Genomic DNA, 26056 nt, shown 5'->3' on the forward strand with positions numbered 1-26056 from the left:
AATAAATGTTTAACCCTCCTGGCGGTCTATTAAAAACCGCCAGGGGGCAGCGCTGCCGTTTTTTTTTTTTTTAAAATCATGTAGCGAGCCTAGGGCTCGCTACATGATAGCCGCATCCCCCAGCCCCTCCAATCGCCATGGCGACGGGGCGGGATGGGGGGGGGGGGGGGGGCGATCGGTGTGCTGACGCAGCTAGCAAAGTGCTAGCTGCGTTCAGCAAAAAAAAAATTATGCAGATCGGCCCAGCAGGGCCTGGGAAAACCTCCTGCGCGGCTTACTGTTCGGGGTTACCGCCAGGAAGGTTAAACAACATTAGGCAGGTGCATAAATTTGGGCACCACAAAAAAGAAACGAAATCAATATTTAGTAGATCCTTCTTTTGCAGAAATTACAGCCTCTAAACGCTTCCTGTAGGTTCCAATGAGAGTCTGGATTCTGGTATTTTGGACCATTCCTTTTTACAAAACATATCTAATTAATTCAGGTTTGATGGCTTCTGAGCATGGAAAGCTCTCTTCAACTCACACAACAGATTTTTAATTATATTCAGGTCAGGGGACTGAGATGGCCGTTCCAGAAAGTTGTACTTGTTCCTCTGCATGAATGCCTTAGTGGATTTTGAGCAGTGTTTAGGGTCACTGTCTTGTTGAAAGATCCAGCCCCAGTGCAAGTGTCAGCTTTGTCACTGATTCCTGGACATTGGTGTCCATAATCTGCTGATACTGATTGGAATCCATGTGTCCCTTAACTTTCACAAGATTCCCAGTTCCTGCACTGACCACACAGCCCCACAGCATGATGGAACCACCACCATATTTTACTGTAGGTAGCAGGTGATTTTCTTGGAATGCTGTGGTCTTTTACCTCCATGCATAACGCTCCTTGTTATGCCCAAATAACTCAATTTTAGTTTCATCAGTCCACAGCACCTAATTCCAAAATGAAGCTGGCTTGTCCAAATGTGCTTTAGCATGCCTCAAGCGGCTCTGTTTGTGCTGTGGGCGGAGAAAAGGCTTCCTCTGCATCACTCTTGCATACAGTATCTCCTTGTGCAAAGTGTGCCGAATGGTTGAACGATGCACAGTGACTCCATCTGCGGCAAGATGATTTTGTAGGTCTTTGGTGCTGGTCTATGTCTTGATTCTGACTGTTCTTACAATTTGTCGCTTCTGTCTATCCGAGATTTTTTTTTTGGTCTGCCAATTCCAGCCTTAACTTGAACTGAGCCTGTGGTCTTCCATTTCCTTAATATGTTTCTAACTGTGGAAAAAGACAGCTGAAATCTCTGAGACAGCTTTCTGTACCCTTCCCCTAAACCATGATGGTGAACAATCTTTGTCTTCAGGTCGTTTGAGAGTTGTTTTGAGATCCCCACAGGGGCGTCGCTAGGGTCATATAACCGTGGCCCGTGCCACGGATATGCCTTTGGGGTGCCCCTAATCCTGTCTCTGGGGTGCCCAGCGTGAGTGCCCCCAATATATTGGCCAGCGCGGCCGCCGTTCGCTCGACACGGCGGCCGCCATGTTGTGGGCGGAACTTGTGGCCAGCAGTGCACTCACATGCTTCACGCTGTCCAATCAGGACTCTGCAAGCGTGTGTGAGAGGCAGGAGGCTGGAGTCAGCGTGTCAGCGCGAGTAACTCCACCCCCTGAATGTGTAGTGGAGACGGAATTTGCCTGCCCGGCACCCGCTGACCCCTGCATGCCGCCAGCTCGTCTTGCCGTACAGCCACAGCCCGCCTCACACTGCAGGTGCCATTGCCACTTCTCCACCTCAATATGACGACCTCCCCCAGCCTGGCTCCCAGCCTCCCGAGTGGCCAGTACTATAGCGCCATTCCACTCTGCCCACTCTCCCTGTCACTTCCGTCACTCTGCCACGCTGAAGCTCTGTCTCTCAGAAACTTTTGAATGTGGCGCGGTTAGGTATTGCTGGAGGAGCTAATGGGGAGCAGGAGCGTGCAGCCAACACAAATTCACTGAGAGGAGGGCTGCGGGCACCATGGCACATCATGCATCGATGGAGCAGTCTGTATGGAGGTGGGGAGGATGCATCTCTGCAGCCTACATTGTGCCCAGGAGGAGCCCAGCAAGGACGGAGCAAAAGCTGCAGACTGAAGAGGGGGAGAACACAGACTACAGCCAGAGCGAGCCAGGAGGATGCAGCAGCAGCTAGCAAGCAGCGTCTTGAAGACTGCATGGAGAAGGAGGTAGTGCACTCCCTCTGGCTTTCAGTCCGTCTTGCTTTCTTTCTGATGTTCTCCCCTCTCTCTCTCTTTCTCTCTCTCCCTCCCCCGGGTCCCCCTTTCTCCCCCCTCCCTCTGGTGTATGCTGTGCTGTGAAACGTGTCTGGTGTTCTCCCCTCTCTCTCTCTTTCTCTCTCTCTCCCTCCCCCCCCCCCCCCCCGGGTCCCCCTTTCTCCCCCCTCCCTCTAGTGTATGCTGTGCTGCGAACAGTGTGTGTGCGGGCAGAGAAGAGTGATATATTGTGTGTGTGTGTGTGTGTGTGTGTGTAAATTGGGGTAGTATGGAAACTGTGGGTATTTGTGCCTGTGTGTGTATGCCTCTGTGTCCCATCCAAAACCAAATCCAAAAAAGCTTTATTGGCAGGACCAAATACATTTAGCATTGCCAAAGCAAAACAAAACAAAACATTAACATGGGGGGGGGGGGGGGGGGTTGTGGGAATAAGGGAAGGATATAGGGAGTTGGGGTATATAGTCCATAGGTGTGTGGATGATGTAAGGGACAGCATGGGGGACTGGGATATACAGTCCATAGGGGGGTATTGGGGGGGAATACAGTCCATGTGGTATCATGTTCCTCTCAGTTGGTGGCAGGCTGTGACATATCGGGCAGCTATTTGCACGGTTGTTTCCTCCTCCCCCAGTAGGATGTAGAGTTTCCGCTCCTCATCTGTGGAGGTAAAATCCTGGATGTGGGCGGAGAGTCTCTGGAAGTGGGCATTCCTCACAGGTGCATATTTGCTGCAGTGTAGCAGGAAGTGGGCCTCATCCTCCAAGACCTCCTGGTCGCATTGTCTGCACAGTCTTTCCTCCCGGGGCTTCCATGTCTGTCTGTGTCGCCCTGTCTCTATCTCCAGGCTGTGGGCACTCAGACGGTACAAACTCAAGACCTGTCTGTCTTTGTGGTGATGTAGCCTCCCCAGATATGGAGCCATTGTGTACTCCCTCTGTAGTGATTGATAGACAGCGAGTTTCTTGGAATTCTTTATGTCACTTCTCCATTCCTCTATGTATCGTTCCTTGCAGCTTTCTATAGTCTGTTTTATTTGGGCTTTTGTCAGCCTGTGTTGGTGGCCTTGGCTGGGCTGGCTGCTGATGCTTTGCTTGAGAGCGCGTGGTATGGCCTCGCCCCCCTGGCTCAGTGAGGCTTTATGGTGGTAAGTGCTGGGGTTGCTGCTCAGTATATGCGCCCAGTATGAGAGTGCCCTCTGCTGGATAGTAAGCCATAGTGGGAATCTGCCTAGCTCTGCCCGGCAAGCTGAGTTTGAAGTGCTTCGATGGACTTGGAGGAGATACTTGCAGATACTTACATCCTGTGTTTGTTCTTTACCTCTCTCTGTGCCCTAGTGTGTGTGCCCCCCCCCCCCCCCCATCATCCTGTGTGCGTGTGTCTGTCTGTGCCCTGTCCTCTGTGTGTGTCTGATCTCTGCTACCTTCGGTATGTACAGTAGATGCTGTTACTCTGTGCATGTACTGATAATAAACTAGCTGCAGTGTGTGCTGATCTCTGCTACCTTCGGTATGTACAGTATATGCTGTTACTCTGTGCATGTACTGATAGTTAACTAGCTGCAGTGTGTACTGATCTCTGATGCCTCCAGTATGTACAGTATATGCTGTTACTCTGTGCCTGTACTGATCGTAATCTAGCTGCAGTGTGTGCTGATCTCTGCTGCCTCCAGTATGTACAGTATAAGCCACCGTGCTGCCCCCAGTATGTACAGTATATGCTGTTACTCTGTGCCTGTACTGATAGTAATCTAGCTGCAGTGTGTGCTGATCTCTGCTGCCTCCAGTATGTACAGTATAAGCTGTAACTCTGTGCCTGTACTGATCGTAATCTAGCTGCAGTGTGTACTGATCTCTGCTGCCTCCAGTATGTATAGTATATGCTGTTACTCTGTGCCTGTACTGATAGTAATCTAGCTGCAGTGTGTGCTGATCTCTGATGCCTCCAGTATGTACAGTATAAGCTGTTACTCTGTGCCTGTACTGATCAGAATATAGCTGCAGTGTGTGCTGATCTCTGCTACCTCCAGTATGTACAGTATATGCTGTTACTCTGTGCCTGTACTGATAGTAAACTAGCTGCAGTGTGTGCTGATCTTTGCTACCTCCAGTATGTACTGTATAAGCTGTTACTCTGTGCCTGTACTGATAGTAAACTAGCTGCAGTGTGTACTGATCTCTGCTACCTCCAGTATGTACAGTATAAGCTTTTACTCTGTGCCTGTACTGATAGTAAACTAGCTGCAGTGTGTGCTGATCTCTGCTGCCTCCAGTATGTACAGTATAAGCTGTTACTCTGTGCCTGTACTGATAGTAAACTAGCTGCAGTGTGTACTGATCCCTGCTACCTCCAGTATGTACAGTATAAGCTGTTACTCTGTGCCTGTACTGATAGTAAACTAGCTGCAGTGTGTGCTGATTCCTGCTACTTTCAGTATGTACAGTATTAGCTGTAAAGCCTGGTACACACATACAATTTTGATTAGCCAATTTTAGCTCTATTCATCAAATTCATTGTCTGTTGGCCCCCTTACTGCACGGGGGTGGTAAAATTGGTCAGTGGTTGACCAATCAAAATTGTATGTGCGTATACATCTTTGATCTATGCCTATACTGATTGTAAATTATCTAAATAAAGGACATGGGGCTCCATCCAATATTTTGATGGGCAGGCCCGTTATCTGTAGCTAACACTGCTGCTAAGTTCATGTAAATTTGGCCCCACCCATGGCCACGCCCACCCACTGTATGGCCACACCCATTTTTTTGCCCTCGCCTAGTGCCCCCGATCTCCAAGGACCCTAGCAACGCCCCTGGACCCCCATATTTCTACTCTTCAGAGAAAATTAAAAGAGGAGGAAAACTTACAATTGACCTCCTTAAATACTCTTTCTCATAATTGGATTAACCTGTGTATGTAGGTCAGGGGTCACTAAGCTTACCAAGCCAATTTGAGTTCCAATATTTAGTTCTAAAGGTTTTAGAATCAATAAAATGACTACAGTGCCCAAATTTATGCACCTGCCTAATTTTATTTAAACAATTATTGCACACTTTCTGTAAATCCAATAAACTTCATTTCACTTCTCAAATATCACTGTGTGTGTATAATGATCAGTGTTAGTAAGCAGAGAGAATCTGATTATTAGTGATCTGCAGTATCACCAATAATGCAGATGTCACCTGATTATTGATGATCTGCAGAATCACCAATAATGCGAGTGCAACTAACCTCTGGATACCGTAGCAGAAAGAATAACAATCAACAAAGTACAATATACAAGACTGTGGAAATATCCACCACACGGTGATTCCTCAGAGGTGTGGTTACCTCTGATTGGGAACCCCGCGTGTGAGATCCTCGGCCCAAGTGAAGATTGGGATCTCAGCCCCTGGCAGTAATCGTCTGCTAGGACAGGCGTCTCGGAGAGGCAAGCCTCAGAGACATCCCACCAGTGGGAGACGTACCACTGGGGAAAAGAGAAAGGTCAGACAGGCAGATGTTCGGCAACAGAAAGATGTAGAAGGCTGATTCAGAGTCCATTTAACAGGCAGGGTCGGCAACTAAGAATCAGATAGGCAAAGGTACAAAATCGAGAAGAGGAGAGAGTAGTCAGGGATAGCCAAAGTCAAGACACAGATAAATATGCAATACAATCCTAAACTGAGGTGTGATGTCCTTGATATCAACACCCGGGAACTGAGCTAAGGTCTGAGCGTTTACACCAAAGTATTCACGACAGCAGACAGTGAGCAAATGACATCTGTGGGCTTAAATGCTGAAGCCCAGTTCCACCAGCCCGCCCAGGGGGCTGGAACCAAAGTCAGCATGTGATTGGCTGGCAAAGGTCAGCTGATCGCCGGATCAGCTGACCTGTCTTCTCAAGGAATAAATATGCTGCCACCTCGCGCGCGTGTGCATGACCCTTTGCCTCTGAATCTCAGAGAGGCCAGGTCCCCGGTCAGCGCACGCCCACACACGGAAGTCCGCCGGCTGAGTAGCGGGACCCGCCGCCATCCCATCAGCCGCGGTGGTGACTGCCCCACTCTGCGCCGGTGGCTCCGTGTGGGATTCGGAAGCCGCCGGCTGGGAAGCGGAGGCCGCCGCCATGCTGCCCTGCGCGGCGGCGGCTCCGCTATTGTTCACAGTGTGTCTCCTATATGATATATTTAACTGACAACCAACGATTTATACAGGAAAATCATGACGATTAACAAGGTTGCCCAAACTTTCGCATCCCACTGTATGTCCAATCCCTTTTGACTCTTCTCCTTTTTCTATCCATATTTCATACATCTCTATCATATACAGTATACTACAGAATCATCTTCTATTACCAAATCTTCCCTTCCATATATAATTAACATTCCTCATTATTTCTTATTACAGCTTCTTCCTGAAAAGAGCCCTTCCCCTTTTATACTTACTTACCAACCATCCAGTACAGCGGATCGATTGGTTTCGGCCATTTCCACCTTAATCCAAGCGGAGAGCTGCTAGTACGCCTGCGCAGGATCTCGCAAGGTAAATATTTACATCACCGCACTTCGGGGGACCCGGGCAGGCTAACGGAACCACGGAGGAGGACAGGGGGAAGCCTCGTTAGGACCAGAGGCTACCCCCTTCCAAGATAAGTATCCCTGGAGCAATTTTTAAAAAAATACAGATCTTCTTTAAGCAGCTCTAACTTCTTTCTGTCTTCAGAACTTGAACACACCAGGAACAAAGGCTGAGGAGCGCCATCCAGTGGCTAATTAGCAACTTTGCATCTCAAACTATAGAGTGCTGCATGCATATTAAATATGAGTACCCCATAATACTAGACTGAATGTCTTCTGTATAATATTGTCTTGTAGGGCGACTCTGGGATACCTCTGATGTGTAAGGTGAAGGGTGTCTGGTATCAGGCTGGCATCTGAGTTGGGGAAATAACTGCGTTCTTCAAGTTTACACCAGTGTAATGTACTATGCATCATGGATCCAACAGCACATTCCAGATCTCATGTTCACCAACCTGGGAGATATACTGGAGCTGCCAGCACCATGTACTGGAAGAGCCAACATCCCGGCACCACCAGATTTCCCAACAACTTCGGCAGGGAATCCTGGAAACACCAATGTCCCGATTTTACATTACTTCTTCTGGGAATCTCAGGTCTTGGCCATATGGTATAGAGCTCATAAGAATGAGATCATAAAAATAAAGCAATTTTTGAAATCCATTATTCTTTTTTTTTATTTTTCCTTTTTGCAATTTTGAGTATGTTGTGTCATTTTTTGGAAATTTTGAGTATCCATTGACCTTCTTTCTTGGCAATTTTGAGTAACTTTCTCTATATTCTAGTAATGGGCATCTGGCAAGGTTCCCACAGAGCCTTCCAGAAAAAAGAAAACACAAAGAGAGCACATGGTGCAAAGCAAGAAATGTGTGAATAATATATAAATAATATTACTCACAAAGGAGGGTTGCAAAACCAGCAACCACAGTATCAAGCAGGTAAGGAATTCCCATCCCTCACTTGGGTCTCAAGGAGTTTTCCATCAGGAATTGGGTAACTCCCTTGATGAATGTACGGTTAGACAGTCCAAAGGACTCTAATTCGTCTACCCCCCCCCCCCCCCCAATGTGCACGTGGGAGTGGGGTTATAACTAGGAGATATGAGGCACCCCAGAGGAAAGATGACGTAAAGGGACCCTGAGCAGTAAATTAAAATGAAATTTGGACTTACCTGGGGCTTCCTCTAGCTCAGGCATGGGCAAACTTGGCCCTACAGCTGTTAAGGAACTACAAGTACTACAATGTATTGCAGGAGTCTGACAGCCACAGTCATGACTCATAAAGGCAAATGCATTGTGGGACTTGTAGTTCCTTAACAGCTGGAGGGCCAAGTTTTCCCATGTGTGCTCTAGCTGCTAGCCCCTTGAAGTCCATGAGGTCCTCTGGCATCCTCTTCTTTCCTCTCCTGGTCTCTTCTTGCGTGCTTGACCGCCACTGCATGCCGTAAGCCTCCTGCACATGCACGCTTCTCTAAAGACTGAGCCTCCCGTGTGTATGTACTAAAGGCCCATACACACGCTACATTAAAGTCAGCTAAGGTAGCTTATAATGAGTGCCTCTGCGCAGGGGCGTATCTGGGCAATAAAGAGCCTATGTCAAACACTGAAACTGCAGAGCACAGAATTAATCTGATCTGAGGTCTGAGTGAATGGGAGGAATGGGGACAGACATGGCTGAGCAGCAAAGGTGCAAACATGGGGCTGCAGCACAGGGGCAAGCATGGGGCTGCTGCGAAGGGGCAGGCATACCGAAGTAGCACAGAGGAAGGCATCAGGGCATAGCACAGGGGCAGGCATGGCAGCACAGTACAGTGGCAGGCATGACAGCGCAGTACAGTGGCAAGCATGGGGGCACAGCACAGTTGCAGACATGCTGCCCATGGTGCTGTGGTGCCCGTGGCATGATCCATACTTGCACCCTCTTGATACGCCTCTGCCTCTGCGGATAATCTGGCATGTGTATAGCAGCCTCATACCGCCACTCAGCCAGTGATCTGCCAGGCACTTCAGGCAGAGCTATTTGGCCAAGCAGTGGCCAATGTCTCACTGCTCCATCGCCTCTACGCCCTCCCCTCCCACCCCCCAGCATTACAACTGAGTGTGTCATCAGTGTGTAGGCTGACTGCATGTCTGTACAGCCTCGGCTCATGATGTCGCCGAGGTATCGGGTCCTGAACTCCGTCAGGTGACATCAATCTAGTGTGTGTATGGGCCTTTACTATAATCTCCTATTGTCATTAAAAAGTGTTTTAAAAATCATTACAGTATAGACATAGAAACCAGTATGTGAGGTTAAACACTGCCAGAGTTTTTCTTTTATATTCATGAGTAAACTCCCTGCCGGAGTTGTTGGGAAATCTGGTGGTGCCGGGATGTTGGCTCTTCCAGTACGTGGTGCTGGCAACTCCATTATATCTCCCAGGGTGGTGAACATGAGATCTGGGATGTGCTGTTGGATCCATGATGCATAGTACATTACACTGGTGTAAACTCCAGGATAGTCTTGAAGAACGCAGTTATTTCCCCAACTCACGATGCCAGCCTGATACCAGACACCCTTCACCTTACACATCAGAGGTATCCCAGAGTCGCCCTACAAGACAATATTATACAGAAGACATTCAGTCTAATATTATGGGTTACTCATATTTAATATGCATGCAGCGCTCTATAGTTTGAGATGCAAAGTTGCTAAATGGCCACTAGATGGAGCTCCTCAGCTTTTGTTCCTGGTGTGTTACAGTTCTGAAGACAGAAAGAAAATAGAGCTGGTTTAAAGAGGATCTGTATTAAAAAAAATTGCTCCAGGGATACTTTTCTTGGAAGGGGGAAGCCTCTGGATCCTAACGAGGCTTCCCCCTGTCCTCCTCCGTGTTTCTGTTAGCCTGCCTGGGTCCCCCGAAGTGCGGTGATGTAAATATTTTTTATTATTATACTAGCTGCTCTCCGTTTGGATTAAGGTGGAAATGGCCGAAACCGATCGATCCGCTGTACTGTGCAGGCTCGAGCCCTTTGGCGCCTGCACAGTAGGGCGGATAGGATCTGCCATGGCTATTTCCTTCTAGCCCGAATGAAGAAAGGAAGGAAATAGAGTGGGTTTGGAAAATGGAAGCCCTAACTAGCTATGTGCATGGGAATAAAGAAAGCCATGAGGAGAGATGGAGGAAATGGCATGAGTTTAAATCCTCAAGAGAATATGAGAGGGAAAGAAAGAAGATAGAACAGCTATGGACCCCGATACAGTAAATTAACTAAAGATAAGTGTAAGGTGGACTATATTGACCCAGGGGTGAATGGAGTATGAGTGTTTGGTAAGTTTACTCAAGAATATCGGGTCCTGACCCCCTTAAGGTGACATCAATCTAGTGTGTGTATGGGCCTTTACTATAATCTCCTATTGCCCCTAAAAAGTCCTTTAAAAATCATTACAGTAGAGATATAGAAACCAGTATGTGAGGCCAAACGCTGCCAGAGTTTTTCTTTTATATTCTTGAGTAAACTATACTGCACTGCATGGAAAAATATTATTATGCAATCAAAGAAGGGAGAGGGATCGGCACTGCAAAAAAACATTTATTATCCAAAAGTGAGGCCCAGTCCAAAAACAACACATTTGCAATACAGCTGTACAGTGTAAAGGGCATACAAGTTCTGCGAGATGTGGAGGGTGCGGTGGGTGCTGGGCACTAAACGCCTGACGGCCGTTTCACGTTTAGTGCATCCATGTCAACATTTAAAGAGGAACTCCAGCCTAAACAAACATACTGTCATTAAGTTACATTACTTATGTAAAAAATAAAATAAAAATAGATAGGAAGAATAATTTCTTACCCACCCTGTTTTAAAAGAACAGGCAAATGTTTGATTTCATGAGGGCAGCCATCTTTTTGGCTGAAAGGAGGTGAAAGGGAGCATGAGACACAGTTGTAACTGTCCTGTGTGCTGATCACCCCTCCCAGTTGCTAGGCAACGTGAATAACAACATAGGAAATCCCATTATGCTTTGCACTGCGTCAGGGGAAAAAAGCCCGGGCAATGCAGCTAAAAATGATGCTTTGGTAAGAAAAACAAAGTTCTGATGCTGTGAAACTGTTAAAGAAACACCAAGCCTTTTCAGTGCTGCTGAGTAGATTTTTAGTCCGGAGGTTCACTTTAAGGGCCAGTGCACACAGAGTACATCCCAGTGAGCAAGTTGTGACTACCCTGCCACCCTCTATGATGCCAGCTACCTTATGCTGTAGTGCCAACTGTCTTCCTACAAAAATATTATTATTTAGTATTTATATGCTACATTTTCTGCAGCGCTGTACAGAGTATATTGTCTTGTCACTTAGCTGTCCCTCTGAGGGGCTCACAATCTAATCCCACCTTAGTCATATGTCTATGAATGTATCATGTAGTGTATGTATCGTAGTCTAGGGCCAATTTAGGGGAAGCCAATTAACTTGTGTGTATGGTTTTGGGATGTGGGAGGAAACCAGTGTGCCAGGAGGAAACCCCCACAGACATGGGGAGACCATACAAACTCTGTGCAGATAGTGTTCTGGCTGGGATTCAAACTGGGGACCCAGCACTGCAAGGGGAGAGTGCTAACCACTACGCCACCGTGCTGCCCAAAATATAGGTCATGTGCAGTATGTGGATCTGATTCTTGCAATTGACATAATAGGCAGCGCTTGTATTTGTATAGCGCTTTCATTTTCTGCAGCTCTGTACACAGTATACTGTATAGTCTTGTCTGAACTGACCCTCATAGGGACTCACAATGTAATCCTACCACAGTCATATGTCCATCGTAGTTAGCATCAAAGATACCAGGAGATCGGCACTAGATGCAACATGCATACATTCATCGGAGTCTAGGGCCATTTTAGGTGAAGCCAATTAACTTTTCTGTATGTTTTTGGGATGTGGGAGGAAACTGGGGTGCTCGGAGGAACCCCACACAGACACAGGGAGAAGATACAAACTCCATACAGATAATGCCCTGGCTGGGATTTGAACTAGGAACCCAGAGTGGCAAGGATAGCGTGTGATCCCCTACACCACCGTGCTGCCCTGCCAACCTCTCCACTACAGAATTTTACTTTTTCTATAACATTGTAAGTTGATCCTGATTGGTTACATTTCTTAGTTGAGTTAATTAGTCCAGTCCAAGGCATTGATATGTACTTAAAGGGGCACTATGGCGAAAAATTATGTTTTATAGCCACTGTACTATGCCTAGCTGTTTGTAGAGCATTGTGGCTTACATGTAGTGAGGCACAGGGGCTTTTTTTTTAAACACTGACATCACCTTGTATACATTATCAGTCACGTCGGCAGAAGTACCTTTCCGACGCCACTTAGCCTGTTCCATGTAGTTGTAGGGAGGCAACTTTCCCTGTTGCTGTAACTGACGTTACAGTTTTCCCCTCTCTGCATCGCTGGATGGTTAGTTCTAAATTTCAACTGCACGATCGTGCAGTTATAGTGATCCCCCATGAGCCGTAAAGAGTAGCAGCTTATGTGCTGTGAGGGGAGTGGAACGCACCCTCCCTCCTATGTGAGACGCAACTGCGTGTGAGGAGGACTGTGGAGGAACGCATCATCATTACTGATGACGCTGCCCGGCAAGGACCCCTGTAGCTGAAGCTGGCATGTGCTGCGCAGACAGAGCGGCAGCTTGCAGAGCAGACACAAGCGCTGTGCTGTGTCCTGCTAATTGTACAGTAGTTGTGATTGTTGTTTTTTTTGTGGTGAATTTTTTTTTTTTACCCAATCGTTTTTTCAGTATTTTTTTTCTAAAGCAAATTGCAGGTAGTTATTCATTTTTTTTTTTATTACTCTGGCTGAATAACTACCTGCAATTTGCTTTAGAAAAAAAATACTGAAAAAACGATTGGGTAAAAAAAAAAATTCACCACAAAAAAAAACAACAATCACAACTACTGTACAATTAGCAGGATAATACATAATTTTTCGCCATAGTGCCCCTTTAAGGGCATAGCAATAGCCATAGCAGCCATAGCAGCCACTATGGGGCCCTGGAGCAAAGGGGGCCCAGGTGGTACTTAATGTATTCACTATTAACTTTCTTGTGTTCCTCCACCCTCTGACTTGGTCTCAGTGCTCATGAACTATGTGTAGTGTTGATTGCATGAGAATGTAAATTGCCCAAAAAACTCATTTCTATAGGGTAGGGCAGGCGGCATTGCTTAAAGGATACCCGAAGTGACATGTGACATGATGAGATAGACATGTGTATGTACAGTGCCCACTGCCTAGCACACAAATAACTATGCTGTGTTTATTGTTTTCTTTCTCTGCCTGAAAGAGTTAAATATCAGGTATGTAAGTAGCTGACTCAGTCCTGACTCAGACAGGAAGTGACTACAGTGTGACCCTTACTGATAAGAAATTCCAACTATAAAACACTTTCCTAGCAGAAAATGGCTTCTGAGATCAAGAAAGAGCAAGAAAGAGGTAAAAAGGGGAATTTCTTATCAGTGAGGGTCACACTGTAGTCACTTCCTGTCTGAGTCAGGACTGGGTCAGCCACTTACATACCTGATATTTAACTCTTTCAGGCAGAGAAAGAAAAAGAAGGAACACAGCATAGTTATTTGTGTGCTATGCACTGTATATAAAAACAGGGAACACCAAGAGCCCCAATAGTGTAATTCGTACTGGACAAGGTGGCAATAAGTTTGTATTGCTAGATACTCACAAAGTCAGGGTCACCAGCAGGCAACCACTGTAAAGGCAGGTGGGGAGATTGTCCTGACCCCACTCAGGATTAAGAAGTCGCTCTCTGTAGACAGGAAGAAAGGGCAGCAACCCTCCACCAAGGGTGGACTCAAAATTGTATACAATGAACAGAGGCGCCAAAAGTATAAGATTAGATTAAATGAGCTTAAAAACCAACTTAAATGGCAAAATTGAAGGAGGAAGTGGTGGTCTTACCTCCCTCAAGCAGACACGACTGCGATTCAGACAGTGAAACACATTTATTAGGAACTCCAAAAAGAAATGCAACGCGTTTCGCAGGTTCAACCCCGCTTCATCAGGCAATATAGGGAGGAGTATCAAACAATCTGCACAAGGATTCAAATTAAGCGCCTCTGTCTCAAAGTGAAAGTTTTGCTATGGGGCCCCACAATTTCTAGCTACGCCACTGTATGTACGGAAACTGCAGAAATAAAAAGTAAATCAAATGGGTATATTCCTAATAACCTTTCAGCTTGACTATAAGAAGCCACACCTGAACATAGCCTTCATTAAAAACCCCATTTATGAGTAGAATTGTTTGGGACTTGGTTGGCAGGCGTATACTGGATGTGTATGCACCATTCCTGGTTACTCTAAGGTCATAAGGGTAACATGGAATGCTTGAATATTACCTGAAGGGAGTTAACTGTTTAAATATGGAACTTGGACCCCCATAAATCCACTATAATAAAATTACACTTTCACGTTTCCTTTTTCCAAGAAACGAAACTTTATGAAAGGATAAAAGACATGACTGAGCAACGTTTTCTTAGAACGAGTTTGTTTCATGGTTAAGAAAGCAACCTTAAACCTACAGAGGAAGACATGGGCTTCACAGACTTCACGTTGATCCTTACAGCTGTGTCTGTAATGGTTTGTGTTGGTAAGTTCACCTCCAGAATATTTCTATGAGACTTTTTAGTTATAAAACTGATTAACAAACTCTAGGTATACATTTTTTCTAATTACTATCTTCACCCCTTATAGTGAGAAGACGTCTTCTTTTTTGCTTAAAGGGCAACTGAAGCAAGAGGGATATGGAGGTTGACATATTTATTTCCTTTTTAGCTATGCACATTGCCTGGCTATCTTGCTGATCCTCTGCCTCTAATACAATTAGCCACATACCCTGAACAAGCATGCAGCAGATCAGGTGTTTCTGACATTATTGTCAAATCTGACAAGATTAGCTGCATGCTTGTTTCTGGTGTGATGCAGACACTTCAGCAATCAAATAGATGAGCAGGGCAGCCAGACAATGTGTATTGCTTAACAGGAAATAAATATGGCAGCCTCCATATTCTTCTCACTTCAGTCCCCCTTTAAAACATCAGGTTTATTTATGAAGTATCCCTTGTTTAAAGGAAAGGGTGATTTGTCTTCTTAAAACAGAAGGTACTTACAACAATTCAGCTTTAAGAGTACATCTGTGGCTACTCAAAATCTACCACTACTGAATATGCAAATTAGCTTTTCATGCCCCTGTAGGCAGGCTTGGACCACTGGTTAATAGCAAGCCTATAACTTTAACTTTTACAGAGCTACATTAACCCCACATGCAGAGAACCAATTTCAGACTTTTGGTCCTCCGCAGTACATGGTAGGGAGTGATATTACTGTATGAGATAGGGCTTGGACCAGTACAACAGAGTAACCAAGCAGCTCAGGGTGACCAAAACCACTAGAAAAGTATAGGGGGATAAAATAAGATCAGAAAGACCTTCTACTAAAAGGCAATGCTTGGTGTAATTTGCCTGCTTAATACAGAAGGTACTTGCGATTATTCAGCTTTAAGTGAACATCTGTGGTTATCCATAATGCACCACTACTGAAAATGCAAATGATCTCTTTATGCCACTGAAGCCAGGCTTGCATCCAGAATCTCACATTCAGTGCAGTGCATGGTGGGTAACCACAAATGTTCACTTACAGCTGAATTATTGCAAGTTTCCTTCTGTTTTAAGAAGGCAAATCACACCAAGCATTGCTTTTTTTTAGGAGGAGAGCTTTTCGGTCTCTTTTAGTCTCCTATACTTTTCTAGTGGTTTTGGGTGACCCTGAGCTGCTTGGTTACTGTGTTGTTTAAAGGGTATAACACTGCAAAAGAAAACACAGAAATCATAAAGAGATATGTACAGTTAAAAAATAAGTGCAAAAAGTCATGCAGTAAATGGTAGGGATGGTCGGAAATGCCCATTTCCGATTTCATGGTAATTCCAATTTCACCCAATGCCAATTTACGATTTCCTGTATTTCAATTTCTGATTTTCTGATTTTTATTTTTTTTTCTGATTTCTGATTAATATTGTATGTGTCATTTTTTTGCATTGTAGAATGCACAAAAAAATGTTAAATGAAAAAAACAAAACAAAAACGGAAATCGGAAAATCAGAAATACAAATGAGCATTGTTAGTAAATTCTTCATTCATTCATTCATCACATTTCTAGAGAAAAATTGTTCAAGCGATCAGAAATTCTGATTGGATTGGTTGTAAATAATCTCTGTTGATGGGCACATTCAATTACGAATGATTAGAATGATTAGAAAAATAGTCGCCTGATTCGATTTTCACCTAACCAAAGTTTGTGATAGATAGGCAGCAAAGATTGGTTCGTTGATGGTCTCATGAATGGGTTTTCTTTTGATCGGAATTATCTGATAGCTTGAACGATTTTTCGCTAAAAATTGGATGGTAAGTAGCCACCTTTAGTCTCTGTTGTCGTCTCCTTCTGTTTCCCTCAATTTTTCCAAGCATCAAGGATTTCTCCAAATAATTAGGCCTTCTCATTATGTGACCAGAGTATTTGCATTTTAATAGTGGTATCAACCTTTCTAAAGATCACTCTGACCTTATTTCTTGAAGCATTGACTGGTTAGATCTTCTGATAGTCCAGGGAACTCTCTGTAGCTTTCTCCACACCCACAGTTCGAAAACATAAATTTTCTATGCATGACTTTATTCATAGAACAACCTTCACAGCCATATGTTAAAGCTGGGAAGACCATAGCTTTAACTATCCTGTTCTTTGTTGGTAAAGTGATATCTCTATCCTTTAAAAAATTATAAAAGGGGAACAAGCTTGGCACTTGCTTGAGCATTTATTACCATAAATGGTACCCATGCACTGCGTGGTGCACAGCCTGATGACCATTTCGCAGTAATCAGAGCTTCTTCCAAGGCAAAACATTGGCAAGCTGCAATTCTACAGAGACCCTAGTTTTAATCATAGGTAGCATTAGTCAAGCAAAACATCTATATATAAAAATTAACATTAAAACAGAGTGATCTAATTTGGCTTGTCAATTTTTATGTGTTCTGGTTTTGTTTTATGTGTGCAATTTTATTGCCTGACCAATAGTTCTTCATCTATGATTTGATTTATCAATTATGCAGCCAGTGTATATTGATATTATGCACCTGAACTATTATTATATATGCACCTACTGATTATATGTACTTAAATCGGCATAGAGCTTTTCTAAATCCTTTTATGCTTAGTGCGACTTTTAGGTCACATCCATTTGCTCCTTATTCTAATGCACCTTTTTCATCGCATATATTTTGTATGCTTTTCGCTTTTTTAAACTCATAATCTTGGCAAGCCCTACGTTTTCACATGTGGATGCCAATAGCGATGGTGTTTGGGACTTCCAGTGAAACTACATACTCATAGATCTCTGCGTGCCGATGCGGCTGATAATATCCAGTCCCTTTGTCCTTATGCCGCCCAGTGGTGAGTGCGAGCCGTTATACTTGCGGGGTACAGAGCTGATCTAATTTACATGTAAGTGACAAGTTCCCTTACGTTGCTAACTTCTAGCTCAGTCTCTAATTACCCCTAATGACGGCACAATGCCAACAGCAGTCGGGAATTGGAGATTGGTCATTTGTCAAACTTTCTGCATGCTTTATTTGTGTATGTTCTATGTGTATATGCAATACTTTTATTACCTTCACGGGTCCCTGTCATAAGGGCCCACGACGTAAGTACTGTATCTAAAGTATCTACAGTTTTTGTTTTTCATTTATCTGTGCAATAATACATTTTGATTCTGTTTGATTGCACTGACTGTATTTTGTTCTTTGCTTCATTGTTGTGTTGGTCAACGTTCAAGTGCCTTGACTGTTTCAGCACTGGGTGACTAAAAGGAGATCCACCCCTGGAACAGGATTAAATCTAGCACTGAGAATTTGTTGACTGCTTCTTGTACCCAAAGTGAATGTGGTAGCCTATGGCAGCCTGTGTTTTTGTTCTTTTTTGTGACTGCATTATCTGAGGAGTGCCTGTATACCACCTATCTCTAAAACTGAGGTTCTCGTCAACGTGTATGTATATTAAAAAAAATATATAATAGTAATCTATGTATATATATATATATATATATATATATATATATATATATATATATATGTTTAAAAAATGTAATTTTTTAGTTGACCAATATGGGACAGCCCATATGATCATTTAGGAATTTGACTAAGTCCAGTAAGACTAAGCTTTTTTGTCACGTGTAGGAGAGGAGTGGCTGACACATACAGTAGTCTCCCCACAAATCAATTGTTAATGGTATGACTATAGGGAAATAAGTGAGGGGCACAGCTACAGTATGTGTTAAAAACTTCTCACATTTTTGTAAATATTTTATTTTTTCATGGGACAACACTTAAAATACATTGTTTTAGAAGGTAAACTAGTCAGTGTACATCTTGCATTACAGTGTAAATTGTCTCTCCCTTCAAAATAACTCAACAAACACACAGCCATTATTGTCTAAACCACTGGTTACAAAAGTCAGTATACCCCTAAGTAAAGAATGTAAAAATTGTGCCCAAGGTGTCAATATTTTGTGTGTCCACCATTATTTTCCAGAACTGCCTTAACTTTCTTAGTCATGGAGTTCACTGAGCATTACAATTTGCCACAGGAATGGCAACTTATGCCTCCACGACAAAGTGATGGATGTTAGAGACCTTGCTCTCCTCAGCTTTCCATTTGACAATGCCCCACAGATGCTCAATAGGGTTTGTTGTCTTGAGACATGCTTGGCCAATCCAGCACATTTACTCCCAGGTTCTTTAGCAAGGCAATGGTCATCTTGGAGTAGCAGCACTCAAGCAGTTTCAAACTTTGACACTCCCACCACCATGCTTGACTGTAGGCAAGACACGCTTGTCTTTGTTCATCTCACCTGGTTGCTGCAACACACGCGCTTGCGCTTGACACCATCTGAACCAAATTAGTTTAGTTTGGTCTCATCAGACCACAGACCATGGCTCCAGTAATCCATGACCGTGGTCTGCTTGTCTTCAGCTTTCTTGTGTATTACCAATAGAAAACTCTTCCTTCTGGGACGACAGCCATGCAAACTAACATGATACAGTGTGCGGCATATAGTCTGAGCACTGACAGGCTAACTCCCCACCCATTCAACCTTTCCAGCAATGCTGCCAGTGCTCATATGTCTATTTGTTAAAGACAACCTCTAGAAATGACACTGATCATGTGCTTTCAAAGTCTTGGTCAACCATGGCGAGGCCTGTCCTGAGTAGAACCTATCCGGTTAAAGTGGTGTAGCTCATTTTGAGGGTGTTGGAAATCTTCTTATAGCCTAGGTCATCTTTATGTAGAGAAACAACAGAATTTTTATGATCCTCAGAAAGTTACATGCCATGAGTTGCCATGATGAACTTCCAGTAACCAGTATGACAGAGTGTGAGACCGATAACCAGGGATGCTCAAATCAGAATTCGGGTGAAACCCGGATAGTTGCTATCCGAATTTCACCCAGTTACCTGTGCGGGCTGGGCGGGGGTCAAGCTTACCTATCTGACGTCTTCTTCGGTCCATCCTTTGGCGCCTCCCATGATGCGTTCCACACGGCGGTCACGTGAGTACAAACACTTCCTCCTTCCAGGTTGAAGTAGGAAGTGTTTGTACTCATGTGACACACGTGGAACTCATCGTCAGGCGAAATTTCAATCTGGGGCCCACACATCCCATGATTGTGGTGAAAAAAAAGTGCACGAACATGCACCGGAAGGTGGGCGTGGTCATGATGTATCATGGACAGGGCCAAATGTACATGAACTTAGCAGCATTGTAATTCAGAAACACTGCTACACAGTAAAACTTTTCATAGAGTCCCCCTTTAATATAAAGTAATATCCTAGTTACCATACATATGACATGGATTATAGTGTGAGCTTCTCTGAGGACAGTCAGTGACAGTGACATGACTATGTACTCTGTAATGTGCTGCAGAAGATGTTAGTGATATATAAATACATAATAATATGGTAGGGCATTAGACTATGACTATGGTAGGATTAGATTGTGAGCTACTGAGGACAGTCAGTGACATGACTATGTCAATTAATCTAAGTCAATAGATCTAAAGCCCTACACGCAGCGATCCGGCGGCTCAATTAGCCGCCGGATCGCCTCTTCCGCATCGCCACGCGTACCCGCCGCGTCCCCGCTCGCCCGCACGTGCGTCGTATTCAATCCCCCCTCATCCCCGCTCGATTCCCTGCCATTTCCCCTCGTGGGGAACGAGCAGGGAATCGGCAGTGGCGAGATCCAACCTGTCGGATCTTATCAATCGAGCCGCATAAGCGGCTCGATTGATAAGTAACATTGCTGTTACATCGCTCCGTGTAGACGGAACTTAAGAATCTAAGTCAATCTAAAATCAATTACCTGGTGGGTGATTTTGGTGGGTGCTTGGGTGGGCTAATATCAATTACCTGGAGGGAGGGCTAATATCAATTACCTGGAGGCAGGGTGGCATGGCAAATATCAATTACCTGGTTGGCGGACTGGCTGCTGGCTTGCTACTTGCAATGCAGACACAGGAAAGTTTTGCAGTCTTGCGGACGCTGGGAGGGGGGCACAACTCCTTTCTTCTCTCCCTTTACCTCGAGGCCCCCCTCCTGTCAAGCGCGGTGGCAGAAGATTTAGCTACAGGCTCCGGGGTTCAGCAGACACTAGAGCTCCAGTCGCCTCGTCCACGCTGTCTCTTCCTCTGCCGCTCGCATTGAATCAGGAAGTAGTGTGAGCAGCATTGCAGACTGCAGAGGAGGAGACACGTGGACCAGGCAGCTGGAGCTCTAGCGTCTGCTAGACCCCAGAGCTGTAACTAAATCTTCTGCCGCTACGCTTGACAGGAGGGGGGCCCCGAGGTGAGGGAAGGATCGGAGTTTGGCCCCCCGGAGGCATAAAAAAATCTGTAGCTTAACCAGCTGAGCGGTCTGGACGAGCTCAGCTCGTCCATCACCGCCGGAGGCTGCCGTTAAGGCCCTGCTGGGCCGATTTTCATCAAATAAAAAGCAGCACACGCAGCCGGCACTTTGCCAGCCGCGTGTGCTGCCTGATCGCCGCCGCAGCGCGGCAATCCGCCGCGTGCAGTGGCGAAAGAGGGTCCCCCCAGCCGCCTGAGCCCAGCGTAGCCGGAACAAAAAGTTCCGGCCAGCGCTAAGGGCTGGATCGGAGGCGGCTGACGTCAGGACGTCGGCTGACGTCCATGATGTCACTCCGCTCGTCGCCATGGCGACGAGGTAAGCGAAACACGGAAGGCTGCTCATTGCGGCCTTCCGTGTTACTTCTGGCCGCCGGAGGCGATCAGAAGAACGCATCCGGAGCGCCCTCTAGTGGGCTTTCATGCAGCCAACTTTCAGTTGGCTGCATGAAATAGTTTTTTTTTTATTGAAAAAAAACCCTCCCGCAGCCGCCCTGGCGATCTTAATAGAACGCCAGGGTGGTTAATGGGCCCTGGGGCCCACCGGAGACGGGAGGCGGGGCCTCCCGAGCAAAACACCGGCATTTCGCCGGGCCAGTCTGACGCTGCATCACATCATGAGAGATATTGAGGGATGGAAAGAAACAGGAACAGTTTAAATTGCATAAGGGGTTTCTTCTGGGATGTTGGGGGGGGGGGGGGTACAGGGATATTGCCAAAAATACCTAACGTGACTAAGAAAATGTTGACTATTCATCTCAGCTGGGACATAAAACCCCAACATTGAGGACCTCCATTGGTGAGTATGGGAGTATGTAGTGGTTGGTTGTTGTTGGTGGTGGTGTTACAGTGTTCGTTCCGTTGGTGGAGAGGGGAGTGACAAAAAAATCAGCAGGGCTGTGTTTAGCTGGTCTTCTAATCAAGTTTTTTCTTATTAAATCCCTGATATACTAGGCGGTGCCTCTTCATCTGATGACAGATCTACTGCAGGAGTTTGTGGCTCTCCAATGCCATCCGGACGCATAGTCAATGGGTCAGATGCATTGGAGGGAGAGTGGCCATGGCAAGTTTATGTTTACTACAAGTCAGGTTCCCAATCTCGTTATTGCGGAGGATCTTTGCTCACAACTGAATGGGTACTAAGTGCTGCTCACTGCTTCACGTAAGTTTCCAGTTATTCTCAATAACGTACAATATGTATTTTTCTGTATTTTTTTACCCAGCCAGTCCTGTTTGCTCAGTCCTATCCATCTAGTACTAAGTCTATTACCCAGTACTTTACAGCTAGTCCTGTTACCCCAGTCCTGTCTACCCAGTCAGGTTTACCCAGACCTTTTTAGCCAGTCCTGTTCAGCCAGTCCTCTCATTCCCTTTCCCCTTCTCTCCTAGCTTCATTGCGAGGTTCACCTTCCTTTTTTTCACAATCCCATCACCAGTGGGACCATGGAGCTGTCCTTCAGCACCACGCCACTGCTGCCATCGCTCACACAGGAGATGCGCGCACAACTGTTGCTGTCGCCTGATGTCCTTTACTGTTAGAACAATGCTGGCCTCCACTCACCCGGCATCCACCCTGCATGCCAGGCTCTGCTGGTAATATCACCTCCCACGGCTCTGTTCTGCCTATGAGACATGCTGTGATCGCTGCCACTGCCATCTCCTTCTCCTTAAGAAGGATTCTCATTGGTCCACCTAGCTGACAAATGGGCAGCCCTGGGGAGGCTTCAAAGATGCTTTAGCTGTGAAGGTGGAGAAGAAGAGTAGCACAGCAGTAGTGCATTTATGGTGCCAGCAGAGCCTAGCTTGCTGTTGGGGACATCGGGTGAGTGGCGATTGACAGGGGCTGTCAACCAGAGGACATTGGTGAAGAAACAAGAAATAAAAGGAGTAAGAAGTAACAGTTGAAAAACAGAAGACTTTTCCCCCTAATTAAAGTTTAATAATGTGTTTTAACCCTAATTAGGTATAGGGCCAAACGTGACTCCCAATACCTATTTACCTAAAGGGAGCAGGACATATGGAGCCCCCTTATTAAAGGGGGCCTCCAGATTCTAACATAGCCACCCAGGAAATATGTTCCCACACCTCCTCCTGGAGTCCTGGCACCAGAGGTGGTAAAGAGCCCCTTGCTCATGATATGGACAAGCAAAGGCCCCATAGAAAAGGGAGAGGCCTTGCCACCCTTCTCTTACAGAGCCCCTCCCCCCATAACTTGCATGGGTGCCAATGGGTTAATGAAGGTTTAAAGCAGAGGGGTCATGCCATTTATTTCATAAAAAAGAGAACATCCACTTCCGCCACAGCTTTGTCAAGTGAGCACCTGAAAAAGGATGGTACCAGGCAAAAACATTGTTCATTTTGTTGCTGTGGTACAGCAATAAAAAATGCTATAATTGCATAAAATCCAGATGGAGACCTAATCACTTTCTTCCATAACATTGTACATATAGTACTAAGCCTACATAGAATTTGCCTGTCTTGACTTTCTTATTTTTATCATTGCAAGGTCTAATAAAGCAGTGCATTATCTATGCAAATTAGGTAGTCAAAATGCAGTTGAATAAAGCACAACTGTCCAGAAATCAAAACAAAAGTTAAGACACTTTTATACTACTGAACAAACACACCTGATAATAAATTAGTGCTGAAAACTTCAAAAGGTCTTTATTTTTCTCTGTGTACGAGATGCATATTTGATTATATAGGGTTTGCATTTCAGAATACTTACATTTTATAATTTAAGCTGTTATTTTGAAAACAAGAATATGAGTCTCTATGAAGATTCTATATACTATTGCTATTGCACATGCAATTAATTATCACATAAGCTAATTTTCATTCCGGGTTTGCTTTAACATTGTTAAATGTGATAAATATCCATGTGCTTAATGTTTGTCATTATAAAATTATTAATTACTTCTAAATAATTCTAAAAAAAAAAAAAAAAATAGATGCCATGTGGCTGGTCAGAAGCATTTTTGTCATAAAAGGAACATTATTACTTTTTTTTAATTTTTGCTTTTTTTAGTGCATGAGACAGGCTGTGCTTCTAATGGCTGTTGCATTCCCTGTGACAGCAGAAATGCAACGGATCTGGAAAGCAGTGCTGCATGTTACCTTCATGTCGCGTCGGGTATGGTGAAGCATACAGTCAATGAAAAGTATGCTTCACTCTTACTGTTTACACACACATTCAGTGGTAACGCACTGCATGTAGTGAGTTGCCGTGCTGTACTCCATTATACTGCAACACTCCTGCAGCACTGTGAACGTCGCTACTGGTGGTGCATTGCCATGCGGCAAGCTGTGATACAAAGTGGCCATTATGCTGCACTACAACGCATCACTGTGAATGTAGTCTTTAAGGACAACTGATATGGAGGCTGTCATATTTATTTCCTTTTAAGCAATACCAGTTGCCTGGCAGTCCTGCTGATCCTCAGCCTCTTTTAGTCATAGACCCTGAACAAGCATGCAGCAGATCAGGTGTTTCTGACATTATTATCAGACCTGTCAAGATTAGCTGCATGCTTGTTTCTGGTGTGATTCAGACACTACTGCAGCCAAATAGATCAGCAGGACTGCCAGGAGATTGGTATTGTTTAAAGAGACACTGAAGCGAAAAAAATATATGATATAATCAATTGGTTGTGTACTATGAATAATTACTAGAAGTTTAGCAGCAAAGAAAATATTCTCATATTTTTATTTTCAGGTATATTGTGTTTTTTCTAACATTGCATCATTCTATAATATGTGCAGATTACACAACACTCAGCATTCAAAATGATTCTTTCAGAGCAGTCTGTGAACTAATGACCTCTCCTCTGCCAGAGGAAAAGTAAATGGTCCAATAACACTTGAGATAATAAAAGTCAGATAACAGCCCTCTCCATGACTTTGAAAGTTTCAGAGCTTAATTGCTTTTTTGCATAGAGATAACAACTGGAGTTTCTTAACTCTTCCTGTACTGGAAACAATTAGACTGATGTATCTGATCTTAATGTTTTATTTCTTAGCTGTACTACACATACAAATCATAATATCATAATTTTTTTTTCGCTTCAGTGTCTCTTTAAAAAGAAATAAATATGGCAGCCCCCATATTCTTCTCACTTCAGTTGTCCTTTAAAGATTTTCTCTCTGGCTAATCTCAGCCAAAGATGCCATTACTGCCTGTTATTTTAACCTATGTGCTTTGTTTTACCTCTACAGTGATCCTGATGAAAGAAACTATCTCATTATCATTGGTACGATAAAGTTGTCTCAGTTGACAGATGCCATTCATCACGTGACACAAATTATAGTTCCTCCATATCGTGGGAATGTTGGTGACCCTGGTGACATTGCCCTGGTTCAGCTTTCCAGTCCTGTCAGCTACACCAAGAACATCATGCCAATCTGCCTACCATCTTCCAATGTTACCTTCCCCTGTGGCATGGAATGCTGGGTCACTGGCTGGGGTAGATTAGAATTTGCAGGTATGTCATTTACCTCAATGTGTAAATGCCTATTCAAAACTATTCTGTTTAACGTGCAATACTTTTTATGGACTTTGACCTTGATTTGTCCTGTTACTAAAGGCCTCACAGCAACTGAACGGCAATATGATCTGGTACAGTGCCTGCAGCTTAAAGGACCACTGTCGCGAAAATATTAAAATTTAAAATATATACAACATACAGTATACAAATAAGAAGTGCGTTTCTTCCAGCGTAAAATGAGCCATAAATTACTTTTCTTCTATGTTTCTTTCACTTACAGTAAGTAGTAGAAATCTGACATTACAGGTTTTGGTCTAGTCCATCTCTCCATAGGGGATTCTCAGCATGGCCACTATTCTTTATTAAGACTCACTGAAAAAGATTTATACAAAGACGCTGGCCAGCCTCCCTGCTCTCCATACACTATTTTGGCAGTTGGACGGGGCAACTGCCATTCACTAAGTGCTTTTGAAAATAAAGAAATCCCTGAGGAGATGGGCTAGTCCAAAACCTTTCTGTTCTGTCAGATTTCTACTTCTTACTGTAAGTGACAGCAACATAGGAGAAAAGTAATGTACAGCTCATTTTACTTTGTGAGAAATGCACTTCTTGGGCCTGATTCACAAAGCGGTGCAAAGTGTTTGCACGCGAGTGAAAACCCCTTTATCATGCCTAAACTCAGTTTAGGCATGATAAGAAGAAACTCGCGCAAATTTTCCGCGCGCAAAGTTTAGCACCCGGCGCTTCGCGCGAAGCTCCCATTAAGCCC

The 26056-nt window shown here is 44.6% G+C and overlaps 1 protein-coding gene across 2 annotated transcripts in view; it reads left to right on the forward strand.

The window, feature by feature from the left end:
• The first annotated feature begins 3009 nt into the window (after nt 1-3009).
• The window catches only part of LOC137524300 (serine protease 27-like), a 38950-nt gene continuing 15903 nt past the window's right edge, over nt 3010-26056 (forward strand). The window contains exons 1-4 of one of the 2 annotated variants that reach the window (XM_068244015.1): nt 9639-9725; nt 14284-14445; nt 21758-21965; nt 25019-25284. In XM_068244015.1, coding sequence (XP_068100116.1) covers nt 14388-14445; nt 21758-21965; nt 25019-25284 — 532 coding nt within the window. In that variant the 5' untranslated portion in view covers nt 9639-9725; nt 14284-14387. Of the gene's footprint in view, nt 3120-9638; nt 9726-14283; nt 14446-21757; nt 21966-25018; nt 25285-26056 lie in introns of those variants that run through there. The other variant, XM_068244016.1, reaches the window with a different exon arrangement.

The sequence above is a fragment of the Hyperolius riggenbachi genome, chromosome 7 (genome assembly GCF_040937935.1).
Source record: "Hyperolius riggenbachi isolate aHypRig1 chromosome 7, aHypRig1.pri, whole genome shotgun sequence".
NCBI lineage: Eukaryota > Metazoa > Chordata > Amphibia > Anura > Hyperoliidae > Hyperolius > Hyperolius riggenbachi.